The 19,789-nt window shown below is 41.0% G+C and overlaps 2 protein-coding genes across 7 annotated transcripts; one reads left to right on the plus strand and one right to left on the minus strand.

Annotated features, from left to right (window-relative positions):
• Positions 1-113: 113 nt before the first annotated feature.
• On the minus strand, positions 114-10,258 carry rps6kb1b (ribosomal protein S6 kinase b, polypeptide 1b). 2 transcript variants are annotated; one of them, XM_058413222.1, is made up of 15 exons: positions 10,086-10,258; positions 8,573-8,616; positions 7,392-7,512; positions 7,238-7,306; positions 6,993-7,140; positions 6,535-6,592; positions 6,158-6,258; positions 5,907-5,997; positions 4,149-4,239; positions 3,520-3,627; positions 3,335-3,397; positions 2,578-2,655; positions 2,369-2,476; positions 2,161-2,273; positions 114-995 (listed from the first exon to the last, which is right to left on the minus strand). In XM_058413222.1, exons 1-15 carry the CDS (start codon positions 10,152-10,154, stop codon positions 749-751), a joined length of 1,509 nt encoding a protein of 502 aa, XP_058269205.1. In that variant the 5' UTR covers positions 10,155-10,258; the 3' UTR covers positions 114-748. The 2 variants fall into 2 exon arrangements, with proteins under 2 accessions (XP_058269205.1, XP_058269206.1); XM_058413223.1 differs by lacking the exons at positions 2,161-2,273; positions 2,369-2,476; positions 2,578-2,655 and having other exon boundaries at positions 824-995.
• Positions 9,517-19,531, plus strand: tubd1 (tubulin, delta 1). Of its 5 annotated transcripts, none has more exons than XM_058413226.1 (8): positions 9,517-9,629; positions 15,156-15,303; positions 15,422-15,638; positions 16,176-16,407; positions 18,402-18,566; positions 18,651-18,779; positions 18,900-19,083; positions 19,163-19,531. In XM_058413226.1, the coding sequence occupies exons 1-8, from the start codon at positions 9,587-9,589 to the stop codon at positions 19,263-19,265; spliced, it is 1,221 nt and encodes a 406-aa protein (XP_058269209.1). In that variant the 5' UTR covers positions 9,517-9,586; the 3' UTR covers positions 19,266-19,531. The 5 variants fall into 5 exon arrangements, with proteins under 5 accessions (XP_058269209.1, XP_058269212.1, XP_058269208.1 ...); XM_058413225.1 differs by lacking the exon at positions 9,517-9,629 and adding an exon at positions 12,616-13,128 and having other exon boundaries at positions 18,651-18,752; positions 19,163-19,530; XM_058413224.1 differs by lacking the exon at positions 9,517-9,629 and adding an exon at positions 12,619-13,128 and having other exon boundaries at positions 19,163-19,529.
• The last annotated feature ends 258 nt before the right edge of the window (positions 19,532-19,789 follow it).

Raw genomic sequence — 19,789 nt, forward strand, 5'->3', positions numbered from 1 at the left:
ACACAAGAAAATGATCTGGCACAATTTCTAAAATGGAGCGAGGGAAAAAATAGGAACATGGATCGTGTGTTTTTTGTTCGCCCAACGTGCAACACAAGAAAAAGATTTAAAAGTCAAATGTCTTTGTTTTTTATTGAGGCTTTTTGTGTAATGACCCATCATCTAAATATCACCATGGGACCTACACGCAGTTTAAAGTAAAATAAGACTTTACGCCAGCTTATCAACCTCTGCTTGATGGAATCCCCTACAAACGCATTTCATTCGAAGAGAGAGAAAGTCGTTCTGGCTTCCTGAAAAATACTGTAAAAACACAAAGAATTCCACATGGAAGCAATTCCTCAACAGCACTTGATCATCTTGCACGGAGCACCGGGTCACCTAGTCTGCACATTGAGCACTGAGCAAGCTGTGCCAGACGTCTGATTATTGTTCATGTGTTTCATATTCCTTTGATGGTACAATCATGTAAAAAAAAAAATAATAATAATCATCCAAAAGAAGGCCCAGGATTCATAATCCATCTGATGTGACACGAAGCATCTGAGAACAGTGGGCTGAGGTTTTTCGGGAAGTGAGGAACTGAAGCAGTTTCTCGAACTTAGTGAAGCGCACATGCTCGTCAGATCAGTGAACGACAGACTAGGTTCTGTGATGGTGGGGAACTTTTGGGTTGTTCCACCTAGTATTCATATAAAAGAAGCTGAGAGAGCAAATTGTAGTAAATCTCTAGGTTATAGGTTACAGGTCATAGGTTCATGCGTAGATGCTCTGGCCGTTTTGCCATAACGGGGTACGCCTGCTGTTTGAACGCTCCCATGGCCGAGCCGGCGGGTTGTCTGATGGGTAGTGGAGCGGTGACTTCGGTGCTGGCCGAGATCTCCATGTGATCTGCAGTAGACACGTCCATAGCATGCTCCGAGGGGGACTGAAGGGTAGAAGAGCCAGGCATGCCGGGACATCGAGGCCAGCAGTCACCAGGAAACTTCACTGGACTGGAAGACAGGAAAACGACAGGATTATAAAACATGATATATATACACTACAGCACTGTTGAATTCTGGTGTCAGATTGGTCAGCAGATGGTTAGTAGCAGCAGCAGGCTTATGAACTATATTGACACAAGTTTTGGGACATCTCTACAAATTATTGAATTCAGGTGTTGTTTTTCAGGAGTTGGACTCGGCCCCTTAGTTCCAGTGAAAGGAACTCTTAATGCTTCAGCTTCATACCAAGACATTTTGGACAATTTCATGCTTCCAACTTTGTGGGAACAGTTTGGGGATGACCCCTTCCTGTTCCAACATGACTGCACACCAGTGCACAAAGCAAGGTCCATAAAGACATGGATGAGTGAGTTTGGTGTGGAGTTTCAGAGTCCTGACCTCAACCTGACAGAACACCTTTGGGAGCAGAGACTGCAAGGTCCTCCTCTGCTTTGTGCACTGGTGTGCAGTCATGTTGTAACAGGGACTATTTTCAAGTTGGGAGCATGAAAATGTCCAAAATGTCTTGGTATGCTGAGGCATTAAGAGTTCCTTTCACTGGAACTAAGGGGCAAAGCCCAACCCTAACCCTAAATTCAATTATGTGGAGGGGTGTCCCAAAACTTTTGGCAATATAGTGTATATAAAGGTTCTCATTCTAAGATAGTATTGTTTCTATGCTCAGCATTTTAGTAAAAGTTAGTGGTGGTTCCGCAGTGCAAGTGATAACAGGAACTTTCTTCCACAACTATAAAACAGTTAAACATATGACAACGATTAATAAAGTAAAAGTTGTTATTGTTGGCAAACTGCGGTGCTGCAAGAAAAATACAACACATCAGGACATGCGCGTTCTGGTAAACAATCAATCTGGCAGCATCAGGCTCCAACACACCAACCAGAGCTCAACTATTTTCCTTAGCAGCATGTCCAGTCGTGTTTCATTCCTTACATATTTCATGTGTAGCCGCTTGTGCAGCCAAATATGAAAACTATGTCACGCTGCCTGCAAACCTCATAGACTTGAATCTAGCTTGTTAAACGGTTTATAAAAAGTGTTAACAACAATTTGTCACTCAACATGGATTATAAACTCTTCCTGGGCTATGGCATTCATAACAATACATATCATGTACCATGCAAGCCTACATGCAGATATTAAACTTCTCATTACCTCACTGGCGTTCTTGGGCTCCCTAAAAAGCGCCGAGGTGATCGGATTTTTGGCTCAAATGAGAATTTCTCCTTCACGTTTTCCAACACAGATGGAGCTACATATGTAAAGCCCTAAGGAAATTTCACAAAGAAACACACCTGTGGGTTAAAGGAGGAAGTTTTTCTTCTTTTGGTCACGTTTACATGAAGGATGAAAGCTGCCTTACCAGGAAGACCTGATTTGCACTTTCGCTAAGTGTGGAGTCATCAGGACTATCTACAGGAGTCTGGCTGGTGAACTTCGAATCAAATTGGCTCACATCCTCGGCGGATTGCTAAGGAAAGCAAAAGCAGAGTTCATTTAACTCACTTAGATGTATTTAACTCCTGCTTTGCCAGAAACAAGTGAATGGAACAAGAGCATACAAGGACTCACCAGGAAAGGCTTGAAAGGTGGCTCAACTCTCCGGGCAAGAAGGTCTTCCCAGTTAATTTGTCGGAAGAATGGATGAGTCTAAGATGACCAAAAAGCCATGAAATGAGGGTGACTTACATTTATATACCAAAGCAGGTTGGGTTTAAGGCCTGCCTCAAATGCTCAGCTTGATTAAAGTTCAACATCTTAACCACTGACCTTTAATTATTTCTATGGACATACCAGCTTCAATGTATTAATCAAACATTCAATAAAATTCACTATAACTCTATACAACAACTTGTTGTTGATATTTCGGCTGCTCTCTATATGTGAGGGGTCACCACAACAACTTGGCACAGGTCTTACGCCGGATGCCCTTCCTGACACAACCCTCCCATTTTATCCGGGCTTGGGACCGGCACTGCATCCAGTGGCTGGGGTTTGGGCACTAACTGGGAATAGAACCCGGGCCTTCCATATGGTAGGTGAGAATCCGACCACTGATACCTTACTATAACTCTATACAACATTTTTAAAAAATTTACTTGTAATAAAAATGATGCATTTTCTTGGGTCCATCTGATAACCTAAATCTTTCAATCACTGTCCTGATCAAAAACACTGACCTATATATAGCAGACAAAAGAAAATTATTTAACAACATTGACATTTTGGTGGTTCTTCACCCTTCAGTAAATCCCCACCGCTGTCTGGTGTACACCACTTTGCAGTCTGTCTGTCAACAAGACGTATTTTAAACATCGCGTGTACCGACCTGCACCTCTGTTGCATCCCCGGGTCCAGCTCCGAGACGACATGAGGCAGTTCTTTTCAGCAGCTGGATGCATTTAATAAACAAAACAAAAAACATATACATCAGGCTATCTAAACAGGACAAGCTCCAGAGGAAAAGAAAAAAAAAAGATACTAAAAACATCACTGTAGAGGGTGGTGTCCTACCTTTTTTAGCAGGTCCCTGGCTTCTTGTGTGAGGTAGGGTGGGAGATTCAGTTTGCATTTAAGGATTTTGTCGATGGTTTTCTTCCGGTTTTCCCCAGTGAACGGTGGCTAGAAAGGGAAATCGGTGTTAGCTTCCACAAACACAAAACAATATTCAACAAACTGATGTAGTACATCAACTGGCTAGCAACCTAGATTTCATGCGTGTGTGTGAGTTTGAGCAGACAGGACTGTAATGTGACCTCATATCTAGGTCCACTGAAACTCATTATTGTGTAGTCAGTGCGTCTTGTCAATCAGCACAACTGAAATAAGACCGCTGCTCTGTGCAGAGAAACAGACACACAATACGTACCTACAAACACACTGTGCGTGATCACTGATCCGGGTAAATTTACTAGCACAGCTGGATACAACTAAAGCCACCATGTAGAAATGATGTGCATGATTTGATGTGAATGCTGGATTAATCTGAATGTTTTCAGGCATCAGTCATAAATACTGTACTATTGTTGAACCACTCAAAGATTCTGGTTTTGCATGAGCAAGTTAAAGCAGGTTCATTTGGAGTGTTTTAAAGTATAATCCCCTAAAAAATACACATCAGAACAGACAGAAGTTGCACTCACTGCCCCAGTTAACATGTCGTACATCAGGGCTCCCAGACTCCACCAGTCGACAGCGCGGTTGTGTCCGTTTCTCGTCAGGATCTCTGGAGCCCTGAGAGAAACAAAATTCAATAATGCTTTCTGTTATGATTCGCAATAGGCTTGGGCTGTATAACAAAACTGTGAAATGCTTGAAATTGCTGCAGCTTTGGGTTTTAATTTGTGATGCAATTTGCAGATTTTTTTGTAGACAACTACTCGATATTGTTGAGGCATTTTTTTTTTTTTTTTTTTTACTTTTTACAGAGGCTTCTTTTAAACTCCCATCACTGACAATATACACCAATCAGGCATAACATTATGACCACTAAGCGGTACCGTGAATAAGACTGATGATCTCCTCATCATGGCACCTGTTAGTGGGTGGGATATATTAGGCAGCAAGTCAACATTTTGTCCTCCAAGTTGATGTGTCAGAAGCAGGAAAAATGGACAGGCGTAAGGATTTGAGCGAGTTTGACGATGCCTAGACCACTGGATCTCCAAAACTGCAGCTCTTGTGGGGTTTAAAGCAATTTAAAGGATAGAGGCACACTATATGGCCAAAGGTTTGAGGACACCTAACCATCACACCTGTATGTGATTTTTAAACATCCGTTTCAGTGTTATAATAAGCTCTACTCTTCTGAAAAGGCTTTCCATTAGGTTTTGGAGCATGTATATGAGGATTTGTGTTCATTCAGCTACAAGAGCATTAGTGAGATCAGCGTTCCAGCTCATCTCCAAGGTGTTCAGTGGGGCTGAGGTCAGGGCTCTGTGAAGGACACTCAAGTTTTTTTTCCACTCCAACCTTGTCAAACCCTGTTTTCATGGAGCTCAGTTTGTGTACAGGGGCACCGTCATGCTGGAACAGGTTTGGGCTTCTTAGTTCCAGGTAAAGGGAAATAGTAACGCTACAGAATACAAAGACATTCTGGACAACAGTTTGGAGAAGGAGCACATACGGGTGTGATGGTCCACAAGGGTGTGTACAGACCAAACAAACTTCTTATAGATCCTTAGAATATCGTCAAGTTCGCTTGATTCTGCGTTAATTTCAGTGAATCCTGGAGGGACTGATAAAACATTCACACAACTGGAGCACTCGCATCTCGAGATCATCCTGCAAGGCTAAAAACCTTCTTGTGCGCCAGATATTCCTGCACCATGACATCCCACACATCCAAAAAAAGAGATTTTTCTTTGTTGGAAAAGAACAAAAAGGAAACAGATGAATGGATCATTTTGCAAAGCAGAATTTGCAAAAGCGATATGTATGAAGAAATTCTTCTATGTGAAAGTAAATGCACAATTAGGAGTCCAGAATCGTACCTGGGTGTGAACTCGAGTGTGAAAATGCTTATTATATATAACGCTTAATAAATATATATATATTTATTATTACTATTGCCAAAAGTTTTGGGACACCCCTCCAATTCATCGAATTCAGGTGTTGTTAAGCTTGTAATTTTTCAAAATTATCACAGATTTCGGGCAAGATGTCTTTTGCGACTGAACATAAGTACAGCCATCATAGAAAGTAATGTCATATGTCTTTACTTCTAAGAGAAAAATCCTGTGTTTGCAATTTCATCAGTTCAAGTACAAACAGCACAAAAGTTCCACAAACTGCATTGCAAAATTTGGGGGAGAAAAAAATGCAGCAGCAAAATCAAGAATGTCGGCAGCAGCAATCTCACAAATCCTGAAGGGACTGTGTAATGAAATGAAATGACTTACATGTACTCAATAGTGCCGCAGAACGTGTGTGTGACCGTCCCGTCATGAATGGATTCCTTACACAGTCCAAAGTCAGTCAATTTCACATGGCCTATTCAAGGGAAAAAATAAAAACACATTAAATAACAGGTACTCTCATATCTTGATAGCATGCAAGCAATTCCTTTAGGAGGCAGAAACATTTCTACGGTCAACACATTAAATGCACATGAGCGACCTTCTTATAAAGTACGATGGGTGCCGGGTTTTACCTTGGCTATTGAGCATGATGTTTTCAGGTTTAAGGTCTCTGTAGATGATGCCCTTTTGATGCAGGTGGCCGAGGGCCATGGAAATTTCTGCCAAGTAAAAGCTGCAAGTAAAAAGCCTCCAGGATCATTCTGGTGATTTTATTTCATTTTGGCCAATCAAGAGAGCTCATCTGATCTTTCTATGTCTGAAAGTGAAAATCTTATATAATATAATAACAGCATATCGTAATGAATATTATTAGAATAATAAATTATTGCAAATTATTTTAAAAGGTTACAGCTCTTCGTCCAGTTACTACGAAGTGGGTCCTAAAATCAGTCTAATTACTTGAAAAGGAAGTGATGCTCCATGAACAAAGAACAAGCTTAATCCTTACCAGGCAGTATCTTCCATGAAAATGCCCTCCCTTTCAAGCTGCATGAAAAGTTCCCCACCTGTAAATGACGACAGATGCTGAGGTCAGGAAATTTATATCGAATACACAAAAACTAAAATCCTCAATTGCTGATTAGTTCCTGAAGCCAATCCGAAGCGCTGGAATGTAAAGCACAGGAATAAATTAAATTGATCCAGGTTACAGATTATTATTCTCCAACGTGATTTAGCCGTCATCGTCAGTTCTTTTATAGACTTTTGCCGAGGTGCTGTGAATGTAAACCAGAGCAAATCTAGTGGAACCTTCTGATCAGTAATCCAACACCTTACCTAAGCTACCACATCCCCCTTAACTCACACTGGCACTACAGGGAGTATGGAACAATCCCACTCAGATTCGACCAGAGCGAACATGCTTAGCGTGAAAACCACCTAAGAACAAAGCTCGATTTCACTGACCACTCAGGTACTCGAGGATGAGATAAAGCTTGCCGCCGGTCTGAAAGGCATAAATAAGGTCGACGATAAATGGATGCTTCACTTCCTCCAGGATGTTGCGCTCAGCCTTGGTGTGGGCCGTGTCCTTGGCGTTGCGGACAATCATGGCCTAGAGAGTCAGGGGGAAAAAATTATCTATATGGTACAGTTCTAACTTGAATGACTTCCTAATAATGAATAGAAAGTAATAGCTTTTAAAAGCAAACCTTTTTCAAGACTTTCATGGCAAATATTTTTCCTGACGCAGCACCGGCCACCTTCCGAACCTGGAATACCTGGAAGAAAAATAAAAGGCATGTTGAGATTTTATCAACAGTTAATTATTTTATATTTTAACAGATCGTTCTTGTTGAAGTCTACCTTTCCGTAGCCGCCTTTCCCCAAAACACGTAGCAGCTCGAAGCATTCAGGACGAATGCTCTCAGTGCCTTGATTCACACTGTCCTCAGAGATCTCGATCTTCTCGCAGTCGTCCATGTTACTGAGATGAGGTGGGGCGAGAGGGGCGGAGCAGACAGACAGCATTTTTTTTCATTTTGGTGGCATTTCACTGCAGTGTAAAACTACTGATATATGATCTCCTGTCTATCTGCAGCTATTGGGCTTTGTCATGACGTGCCCCGATAAAGAGCGACTGAGCAAACAAGATGGAAGCTCAGCAGAAATACACTATATTGCCAAAAGTTTTGGGACACCCCTTTCAAATCACTGAATTCAGGTGTTGTTTTTCAGGGGTTGGGCTCGGTCCCTTAGTTCCAGTGAAAGGAACTCTTAATGCTTCAGCTTCATACCAAGACATTTTGGACAATTTCATGCTCCCAGCTTTGTGGGAACAGTTTGGGGATGACCCCTTCCTGTTCCAACATGACTGTACACCAGTGCACAAAGCAAGGTCCATAAAGACATGGATGAGCGAGTTTGGTGTGGAGGAACAGCACCCTGACCTCTAAGATGAATTAGAGTGGAGACTGCGAGCCAGGTCAAAACTGGGACGTCTGCCTTTACATGCACATGAATGTAATATGGAGTTGTCCCGCCCGCTGTAGCTATAACAGATTCAACTCTTCTGGGAAGGCTTTCCACAAGGTTTAGGAGTGTGTTTTTGACCATTCCTCTAGAAGAGCATTTGTGAAGTCAGGCACTGATGTTGGACGAGAAGGTCTGGCTCACAGTCTCCGCTGTAATTCATCCCAAAGGTGTTCTATGGGGTTGAGGTCAGGACTCTGTGCAGGCCAGTCAAGTTCCTCCACACCAAACTCACTCATCCATGTCTTTATGGACCTTGCTTTGTGCACTGGTGTGCAGTCATGTTGGAACAGGAAGGGGTCATCCCCAAACTGTTCCCACAAAGCATGAAATTGTCCAAAATGTCTTGGTATGAAGCTGAAGCATTAAGAGTTCCTTTCACTGGAACTAAAGGGTCGAGCCCAACCCTTGAATTCAATCATTCGGAGGGCTGTCCCAAAACTTTTGGCAATATAGTGTATTTGTGTAAAATATATACATTTATTAATGAATAATAAAAGTAGAGAGATACTCACAATTCAAAGCCACTGCGCTGATCCATGATGTCGTTAATCTGCGCCTTCAGGAATAAACACAGTAAATGAACTTCACTGGTCAACTATAAATAACGTCTGCATTCCACCGTGGTCGGTTAGAAACGCAAAAACTGACCTTATAACGGTTTCATGCAGAGTGCCTACACTTACAAACTGCCAATTTAAGGCTCTTTTTATATAATATATATATATATATATATATAAAAATAAAAGCACAAATAAAAGCTGTTAATCACTTCTAAATCACCTGGAAGTGTGACTGTAAATGAATACAAACTTCTGTAGCTCTCCAGACTGTTTAAATTAAAAAATGTATTATATTTTTTGTGCCAGATTTCACCGATTATAAGTTATGAGAAAGAAAGAAAGAAAGAAAGAAAGAAAGAAAGAAAGAAAGATTTAACTCTTAAAAGCTAGTAGCTCCTAAACTGTATAGGTTTACATACTAAATTTTCTAAACTTTCTTGAAATTAACATTTACTTTCATTTTTATTTATTTATTTTTTATTGTTGTTATTTTCAAAAGCCTTTTTTATGAAACATTCCTTTTATTTTTTTAATATTTAAATTTAGGATATCAGAACCAAAATTCATAAATATATCAAAATATAAAATATAATCAAAAAAAAAAATATCAAATATGCAAATTTAAGTTTTAAAAAACGTAGATATATAAGAGTTAAAATTAATAAACAAGCCAACAATTGACTGCATCATGTAGCCGTGTCTGATTGACACCAAGTTTGTGTCAACGCTTGAATAAGTCACTTTATATGGAGAATAATGCAGATATATTTAAACACGATGTCAACTCCGTCCTATATACAAGTCTACTTCCTTCACATGTGCACTACATACAGTTGAAAATAACGGCTTCTGCACACTTTGTAGTGTACACTATGCATTAATCTTCATAACTGGTGAAACGGGCCGCTATACAGGTAGCAGTTAGGTGGCTAGCTAGCTCCTCAACACGGCACACCTATAATTAGCATGCCTCTGACAAGAGTGACGAGGAACACGAAACTATTTAATCGTAAGTACATATGCATATTTAATCTATAAACCGTGATTCTTTGTGGTAGAGAGGTTAATAGCTAAGAATTTACGTTACACATTAGCGCATAGCACACTAGCTTCTCAGCTGTTTCCGCCCAGGCTTTGCGGTTCAACGTTTATTTCTTTTTTCCCCACCCGTATTCCAGAAATAATCCCGCCTCCTGCGCTGTGATTGGCTCACAAAGATAAAACTCCCCGGTATTCCCCGATGAAAGATGTATAACTGGCTAATCGCAAAGCAGGGGGCGGGATTTCTTTTTTTTAATCCCACCGCAAAACGTGTATTGAGTTGCACTGACAAACACAGCTGAGGCCTAACATCCCTCACTCTCGGCATTTAAGGGAAAGCAGGCCTACTTTAGCAAGCAAGCTAATCGCCTAGCTGGCAGAGGCTGGAACAAGCATGCAAAGTATGAGGAGGAAAGCCAGTTACCTCCTCGAGCTCGTCGTCGGAGACATTTTCCTCCGGCTGATCCAGATCAATATCGAAGACACCGGCCATGGTTTATTTCAGCGCGTTTAATCCACTTCCAGCGTGAGTGTAGAGGTTGTGCTTCCCGCCTCATGGACGCGAACGCACCGTCGCCATGACCAGCTAGGGATTGCGCATGCGCAGTGCGGCGCACTACGGCGCATAAAGCACGCCTCCCCATGGCGGAGTGTGGGGAACGCACGCGCCCGTTTAGGAGGCAGATGATACTGTATCTCCTGTAAAAATAGAGCACACACTGAGTGGCTCAGACAGACAGAAAGAAAATCATTAAGTCTAACTAAACGGTTTCAGGGCCCTAGTTCAAATACATCAGCTATTGCACGAGATCCACAGGAAAGGTTAACCTAATTGTTTTGAGTCTGCAAACACTCTTCAGAGCATGACCTCACCACTATGAACAAAACATCCTGAATGCACCCATGATCTAAACACTGGCATTTGTTTATACCTCATAACAAGGCATGCTGACACTGTAGATGTCTTACTGACCCTGGCCATGAGAGGTGCAGAATGTTGGACGGAGCACAGCCTGATTATAGCCACACTCCCCCCTCCACCTCCGAACTGTCCAGGAATGCCTTTAAGAAGAATTTGAATTGTCCTAAGCTAAAGTCAGCCCCAGATCGAGAGCTGCTCTGGGACATGCTAATAAAATTTGGCTGCCAAAAACATTTCCTATCACATGGTCAAATAAGAGAACAACAAATGAATACCTGTTCTATATTCTATGTTCTATAAGTGTTTTGTATTTCAAGTAACACAAATTGTTTATCATATAAAGTATCATATGCTGTATGTAATGCTACATTCACACATACAGGGACTTGCAGAAACAAACCAACCCAGAGACCATTTATTTCCACTGAAAGCCGGTGACAAGAGTGATAGCGACCGTCACTGGTTAGGTGTGGGTGGACGTGTCCAGTGATGCAACAAAGTTAAGAAAAGTTTAACTTTCTGCAAATTTGGAGAGACTTGCTGCAGCAACTACCTAAGGGAATGACATCAGAGAGCACGTGATCTGTGGCAAAGAGCACACAGTCTGCTTCTCCTTCTACTGGTGACTTTATAGTACAGTGACTGGCAACTTGCAGCAATAAAGTCTACCACTAGAGTGAAGATAGGTCTTTGTGCAGGTCTCCAGGTCTGAACACGGTGTACAATACCTGACCTTACATCTGGTTGAAGACTACCAGCGGTCAGGTGTCTAGAAATGGGAGCAGGAAAGAATGGCCAAGGAGCTCCTAGTTAGGACCCTGCACATCAGTGGTATGGGATATGTGGTCACTAGCAGCTGGGGTTGAGTGGCAGCTGCTTTCAGCCCTATATAGGGTCCACACTGTTCAACCCAATAGGATAAGGGCCTAGAAAAGGTGGCCTAAAAATTTCCCACTCTTCTGTCTTCAAGATGGGTTACTGCACCTACTGGGAATTCCACTTTGTGGTCAAAATTAAATAAGAATTCCTTTCAGACTGACAGCATAAAATGTTCGGACCCTACTATATAGCGATGGCAGCAGACCTAACAGAAGGAAATTGCTGATTGCCGAGGAACTGAGGTGCTATGGATATTGCTGTTCTCGGCAAGACAGTGCTCCCGGGTAAAGATTCTCTGAAAGAAGGGGGAGGCCGGTACACCTTCTTCTGGAGGCTACCTCACTGGTGGTCAACATCAGCATGGTGTCGGTCTATCATTCAGGAATACCTGGCCTCACTGAAACACCTACTGGAATAAGTGAGAGGATGATGATCCCGCTGACCCTCTGTATGCCCACACTGCCGCATCTTTGTATGCTGTAGCATTACAGTTTCCCTTTAGTGGAACTAAGGGGCCCAGATAAATCATGCCCCTGTGCACAAAGCAGGGTTTATTATGAAACCGTGTACCGGCAGAAGAACTCGAGTGGCCTGCAGAGAGTGCACCTTTGAGTTGAACACCAACTGCAACCCTGGACCAGAGCCACACCCTGAAGTCTAGTGGAAAACATTCCCAGAAAAGTGGAGGTTACTATAACACAAATGGTCTCCAAAAAATTTCATGCTCCTAACAAGCACATGGGGGTGATGGTCAGGTCAGGTGTCCACAAACTTTTGCCATATAATTCTAATGTCCTGAAATACATGGATGCAAGCACATATTTTCTGTTATAATAAATGCATTAAGGGAGTGCAGTGTGATTGCAGACAGGTGAGCTGCAGCAATAACCAGGTGAATTTAAAATCATTGGTAAGATTGGGTAAGCAACTTCCGGATCTTTCTAAAAAAATTTCTGACACTTGCTCTTTTTACTCGGAGTCATTATGTTAGCAGAAGATATTCAGCATTATTTCAATCCATCACTTATAGAGCTAGCGTTAGATTAGCTAAGCTACATAAGGGTTGTTACTGTTGCTAGTAGTGACGGGAACTCCGGATCTTTTCATTGAGTCAAATCATTTGACTCATCTTACCAATAAGAGCCGACACTTTCAGCTTCCAAATGATTCGTTGCCATTTTGTTTTAACCCGGACAGAGTTCGCGATAATTTGACCCGTTGAGAGAGTTTATTTTAATGACGCAATGGACACGAGTCGCGTGTGAAGAAGCATTTGAAGCATTTACCAAAGGAATGATGAGTGAATTAGTGAAATGAGTGAAAAAAAGATGAAACGACTCATAATGCGTTACCATTATAGGAATCGAATCAAAGAGCCGAATCATTCGTAACGACACATTACTGGTTGCTAGCTAGCAAGCTAAGTTTGACGGCATGGCGGGGTCAGTTGTGGCTTCTGCCCCAGTAAGTAGTAGCTAGTTTGCTCTGTAAGTAGATGTTTATCTAGCTCCTAACATGTCGGTTGTGACAGTGCAGTTAGGTCAGTGCGGGAATCAGGTTGGACCAGAACTGTTTAGCACTGTGTATGAAGATTCCACTGGAGCGAATTCAAAAACTTATAAACAGTGCAGTGATGAGAGATTCTTCAGGGAGAGCTCAGATGGAGGTAAGTCACAGTAATACAATGCCAAATAAGCATACTTAAACTGTTTTGAATGAAGTTATGGCCAGAAATTTGTGGACACCTGGCCACACACACACTGACCAGGCATAACATTATGACCACCTGCCTAATATTGTGTTGGTCCCCCAACCGTCCTGCACTGTGTATTCTGACTCCATTCCATCAGAACCAGCATTAACGTCTTCAGCAATTTGAGCAACAGTAGCTCGTCTATTGGATCGGACCTTCACTCCCCACGTGCATCAATGTGCCTTGGCCACCCATGACCCTGTCGCCGGTTCACCACTGTTCCTTCCTTGGACCACTTTTGATTAGATACTGTGTGGTTTCAGACTACAGATCAGAAGGTTGTATGTCCGAATCCCAGTCCACCAAGCTGCCACCTCTGGGCCCTTCATTTGCTCAGTTGTAAATGAGATAAATTGTAAGTCGCTCTGGAAAATGCCAGAAATGTAAATGTACTGACCACTGCAGACCGGGAACACCCCACAAGAGCTGCAGTTATGGAGATGCTCTGATCCAGTGGTCTAGCCATCACAATTTGGCCCTTCGTCAAACTCGCTCAAATCCTTACGCTTGTCCATTTTTCCTGCTTCTAACACATCAACGTTGAGGACAAAATGTTGACTTGCTGCCTAATATATCCCACCCACTAACAGGTGCCATGATGAGGAGATCATGACTCTCACTGCTCACAATGTTGTACCTGATTTGTGTGTGTGTGTGTGTGTGTGTATATGTGTATATATATGTATATGTATATGTATATGTATATATATATATATATATATGTATATGTATGTAAGATGCCCAAACCTGCACCAAGCTACCTCCATGAAGACATGTGCTGCACCCCAATTTGCCAACTTGTACTATGCACTAAAAGTATGTACTCTTTGCAAAGAAAAAGTACGTACTTTTTAGTGTGTCGCAAAACCATACGCAAGTACTGGGTCACACTGGGCGGTTTTCATACTGGGAACATTTGCTGCGGTGTGAATCCGAGTGTGATCGTTTCCAGCACCCACGTAAGACCAGTCTGGTTTCAGTCTTGCTAGATTATCTCAAACCCTGGTGCATTTACTGTCATCTTGCATCATCGAAAACGCACACAGAGAACATGACTCACTTTCTTCTGCTCCTCACCCCTTCTGTGTCCCACAGCGTTCCCCTGCCACTCATGCTAAACACATGCGCAGGTTACTTTACCTCCTGAACGAGCGTGGACCCGAGTACTGTGCAACCGAACTCGTACCACCTCCTACAGGTAGTGTCCGGTTCAATACCGCGCTGTGCTTCCTGACTACGTGACAGCTTTCACATTATCTATCTATCATATGAACCGTCATCTGATTCAGACTGAACTGTCCATGTAAAAGCTCCCTAATGCCTCATGTAACGGAAGAGAACACACACTGTCACCGTAAACACATTCTTTTATTGCATTATAGTTTTTCTATATTCATTCCTTGTAGAATTTATGCTATATCTTTTAATTTATCACTGATTTATTTACCGACATGTCATTTGCACATCTCTAAAATGCAGCAAAGTGAACAGTCACAAAACTGTTATCTGAAAAAGTGTGCACAAATCGGTAATAGTAGACCATCTGGGTACCTCTGGGTTATATTTCAGCATACTACAATTTGGGACACACTAATTCTGATCTAGGAAACTATATATAGTACGGATAGTAAGCAAGATGGGACGCAGAGATGGAGTGCTAAAGCTGGAGAGGAAAAACTGAACCTCAACTCCACTGCATCCCAGGCCTCCTCACCCAACATCACTGTCTGATCTCAGTAATGGCCCTGTGGCAGAATGAACACAAATCCCCAAAGCCACACTCTAAAATCTAGTGGAAAGCCTTTGCAGAAGAGTGGAGCTTATTTTAACAGGAAAAGGGAGACTACATCTGGAATGGGATGTTTAACAAGCACATTATGGTCAGGTGTCCTCAAACCTTCGACCATGTAGTGAATGTGTGTTTTGTGTGTGTTGTGTAGTGCTGGCGGCACGTGCAGTGCTTATTGACATGGAGCCCAAAGTAATTACTCAAGCCATAGCGAAGGCATCAGCCTCAGGGAAATGGAGATATGGGGAAAAATCCCACTTCTGCCAGAAACAAGGCTCTGGAAACAACTGGGCAAATGGGTAAGGACATTGTATATATTTGTGTGTAGTGTGTCCTAATCTGTGATCTTTTAACACACATCCGGTCTGCCTTTGAGCTGAAATGCAGTACGATGTCTGTGTCTTCACTGTTCCGTAGTTACTGTGTTCACGGCCCTCAGCATAAGGACGCAGTGGAAGATCTGGTGCGGCGGGAGGCAGAACGCTGCGATCGCCTTGCAGGAATATTTGCCATGATGAGTGTGGCCGGTGGTACGGGTTCTGGAGTGGGCACCTACATCACCCAGTGTCTGCGAGACACCTATCCACATGCATTTATTCTTAATCACCTGACATGGCCCTATGGAACAGGAGAGGTAAGCTTAGTCATACGATGCGTCCAAAATCATATACACCATTTTGTAGTATAAATAGGGTGAGTAGTGTGCTCACACTGAGGAGTCCAACGAGGAGGAGCGCTGGTGATGCACTTATTCAACCTTAAAAACAACCAAAGTGTAGAATGTTGGACACTTCGTTCAATCAAGACTCGCTTACGCTTATGTAGTGGAAGGGGGCGGAGCTACCAAGTGCTGATATGAAATAAAATTCAGGATGGCCGACGACAAGACATCTTACAAATGTCTTTTAAATTGGCCCACGTTGTGTGTAGTGTGTGTTTTTTTTCCTTCTCCACCATATTCTGCCAAATCTAGTGGTATTGCATCATGTGCATTTTCCATTGACTGGGAAACAGTTTATACTTCCAGGTAGTGAAAAACATTAGTGTCCCATTTGAGATGACAATACCCTTAGAGTATGTAAGTGGACAGTGTGTAGTACGTCATGTTACAGCGTACAGTATGACGGGCTTCATCAAAATGCTGCTGCTGATCTGATGTAAATTCTTGCAGGTTATCGTACAAAACTACAACTCGGTTCTCACCCTGTCTCGTCTCTACACGCTCTCGGACGCGCTCGTGGTGCACGAGAACGACACAGTTCACAAAATCTGCAGCCAGCTGATGAACATCAAGCATATCGCCATGTCTGACCTCAACAAGGTGATCGCTCATCAACTAGGCAGCGTGCTGCAGCCTGCATACACCGCAGACTCGCCTGCTCACTACACCACAAACCCCATAGGTATTAGAATTTTACTGCTGCTTGGGTTTTTAACTGTTTTTAAAACTGTTAACTGCTTAAAAATGCAATTATTATTATTATTTTTATCATGAACTTTTGTTGTCTGATTCTCTTAAACTAAATACTGATGAACCGGCAGTTAAAGCCAATCTGATCAGGATAGAGCATTTAGCCTATGAGTGATGAGTAAACATGATAAACATGACTTTTTTTTAATCCCACAATATTATTTATTATTTATAAATTATTATTTATAAATTATTTGTTATTTATTAGCTGCTCCGACCCACATTAAAATATATATATATTTTTTTAGTCCTGATGCCTCCACCTCCGGGTCCACCATACAGAGCATGTCTGCCTGTCTTCTGAGACCACGTTATGGATAGGAATTAAACACAATTATATCTTAAATATTTAATTCAAATATTCTGCACTGTTTCTACATCCCCTGAGCGTGTTCAAGCACACACACGCTGCTTTATCAAACACACTCGAGAGTCACTACAGCAAAAGCGGAACAAACCGAATGCTAAGGAACTCTTTTCTTTAAGGCTTTCTAAATATCTAAATAAAGTAATATAACTTGTAATGAAAATTATTACAAATTTTAATTAATTAAAAATTAAAAAAATTAAGAAATGTAGAAATTAAAAAGCATTTTCTCACTGGTGCTCTCTGACTTTTGCACCCCATTGTATGTACTATCAATATTATACACACACAATTTAAAATATATATATTTTTAACATTATACTGAGTTGATTTTGTATACAATTTCCGTGTGTATGTATATGGCGTGTATTTTAATTTCTATATCACTAATATAATTAAAGTATTATATAATTAATTAATTAATTATTATTAATGTAATTTAATAGATGTATTTTAAATTATATTTTATTGACATAATTTAGATATCAGTTTAAATTTGTGTGTGTATATAATTATAGACATTTCAATTTCTAGATCGCTGTAATAAAAATGAAAAAGAATTATCTGTATTTAATATTATTACGAATATTTATTTTTTATGTTCATAATATGGGGTGCAAAAGTCGGAGCACTAGCGACAAAAGATTCTAAACGCATTTATTTATTTATTTATTTATTTATTTATTGTAACTGCTTACATTGTGACTCAAATGACTCAAAATGTCGTTCTGATTAAAATGATCTAAAAGGCAAAAGAAGAAAAACGAAAAGGTTATTATAAGAAATATTTTAATATAAGAAAATATTTTATAATGTATTTCTTGCATTAGCAAAATAATAAAAATAAAAAAATCTATAAAACACTAAATAAAAATTGGAAAACCTTAAATTAGTCCAGTTACAGAATATATATAATTTTTTTTATTTATTAATTTAATTTAGTTAATGTACATTTCGAAATGAATTGAAATCTTGATCGTCTTGTATTCTTTGCTTGTTTTATTTTATGAGTATGTATTTTATGGAGCTTTTATTTGCAACACATTTTTAATGTAAGTTAAATAAATAAATACATTTTATAAAATATATATATATATTTTCGTGTTTCCCAAGAGGAAAAAAAAAAATACTATCTTCTTGTTTTCCTTTTTTTTTTTTTTCCTTCTGCCGAACAAATACAAACACCGCCTACACAGAACCTCCTGGCAATTCCAGTAGTGTAAAAAAATGTTTTTATTTCATATAGTTTAAGTAGAAAGAGCTTTGTAGGAAGGTCCTGGGTCAGTTGTCCAAGGGTAAACACCCTTTACGCAGCTGATGAAGGACATCTGTTTGGCGTGTCCAGTTTCTCTAGTAACAGATGCATGGTTTTTATATCCTATAGTATGCCTCAGTCAAAATGACCATGACTAAGGCAGCAAGCAAAAAAAACACCACCACATCAACATATAACCAAACAGAATGAACTGTGGGACAGATCGTAGCTCCGAGAGATCGTAGCAGCAGTGCAGCGTATGGTGTTGGGTGATTTATTCCTCTTGTTCACGCGCTCGTTCCAGGTGAATTGCTGACCTCCCTGGTGTGTCATCCCGAATACAAACTGCTCAACGTGTTGAACATTCCTCACATGTCTCGGACATCTCTGGCTTACAGTGCCTACACCTGGTCTGGACTGCTCAAGCATCTCAGACAAATGCTTATTGCCAATGCCAGAATGGAGGAAGGTGAAGACTCTCCATTTCTCTCTCTCTCTCTGTCTATACACACTTGAAAAATGGTTTAACACACAATTCTGCTGTTCTGTCCAGGTATCAATTGGAAAGTGTGTGCGCCGTCGAACAGAGCAGAAAGCACAAGAAACACACACATGGGTTTTAACAGATCGCTCTCTAATCTTCTGATACTGCGTGGTAAAGATGTTTCTTCTGCCGACGTAGGCGAGTATACATACTTTAAAAAAAAAAAAATTCTCTGTCATTGTTGTATACACCGAACTGTTCTATTCATTATGGGATTAAGCTGATTAGAGGAATGAATAGCTGTATTTGGATGAACAGGAGCATTTAAGGAGCCTGGACTCTACGTGCCCTGGCTTCCAGCAGATGGCACTTTCCATACGTGGCACTCACCCGTACCCTTCAGTGGCTACGAGAAGCTGGCCACATTACTCAGCAATAGCCAGTCACTTTTAAATCCTCTGGATAATATTGTCAAGAAGGCCTGGAACATGTTTGCGTCAAGGTACGAGGAATCCAAACCAGCACGTTGTAGTACCACCATCAGTGTGTCTGTTTTATTTATTCCTGTTCATTCTTAACAGAGCCTACATTCATCAATACACCAAATTTGGGGTTTCAGAAGAGGATTTTCTCGAAAGCTTTACCCTGTTGGAACAGATCATCTCCAGCTACACTCACCTTTGAACCTACCTCATTATTTTAAAGGGTGTTTTATAAGATTATTCCTGCCTGCTAAGTGTACAGAGAAAGTGTCTGTGGTTTTTATTGCATTAAATCAAGTTCTCAGCTCCTTGTCCAGACTTTTTTTCTTCTTCTCCTTTTTTCAATAAAAACGGTCATTTCACCACTTCCTGAATAAGATTTCAAGAATATCTGTCTCCGCTTGTCCAGGTTTGTCAGGTTTCTGTGTCTCTGTACTAATTTCCCCCCTTCAAGTAAAAATGCAAATCACATTAAGGCAAAGACTCATTTGTGACTCATTTGTTTATTGGTTTCATCGATTCATGCTACATTGCAGACAAAAGGAGTGCAGCTTAAACTGGAGCTACATGTAGAAAGCCTGGAACACATCAAACTCGATATGAATCCATTTTAAAAACGAACAGAACGTGTTGCAGAGTAGAATTCTCACATTTCCTCTTTAAGCATTTTTTTTTTTCCCTTTCTCTTCTCATTTTCTTTGGAAATCCAGACTCGGCTCAACGGTC

The sequence above is a fragment of the Hemibagrus wyckioides genome, linkage group LG17, assembly GCF_019097595.1.
Source record: "Hemibagrus wyckioides isolate EC202008001 linkage group LG17, SWU_Hwy_1.0, whole genome shotgun sequence".
Classification (NCBI taxonomy): Eukaryota; Metazoa; Chordata; class Actinopteri; order Siluriformes; family Bagridae; genus Hemibagrus; species Hemibagrus wyckioides.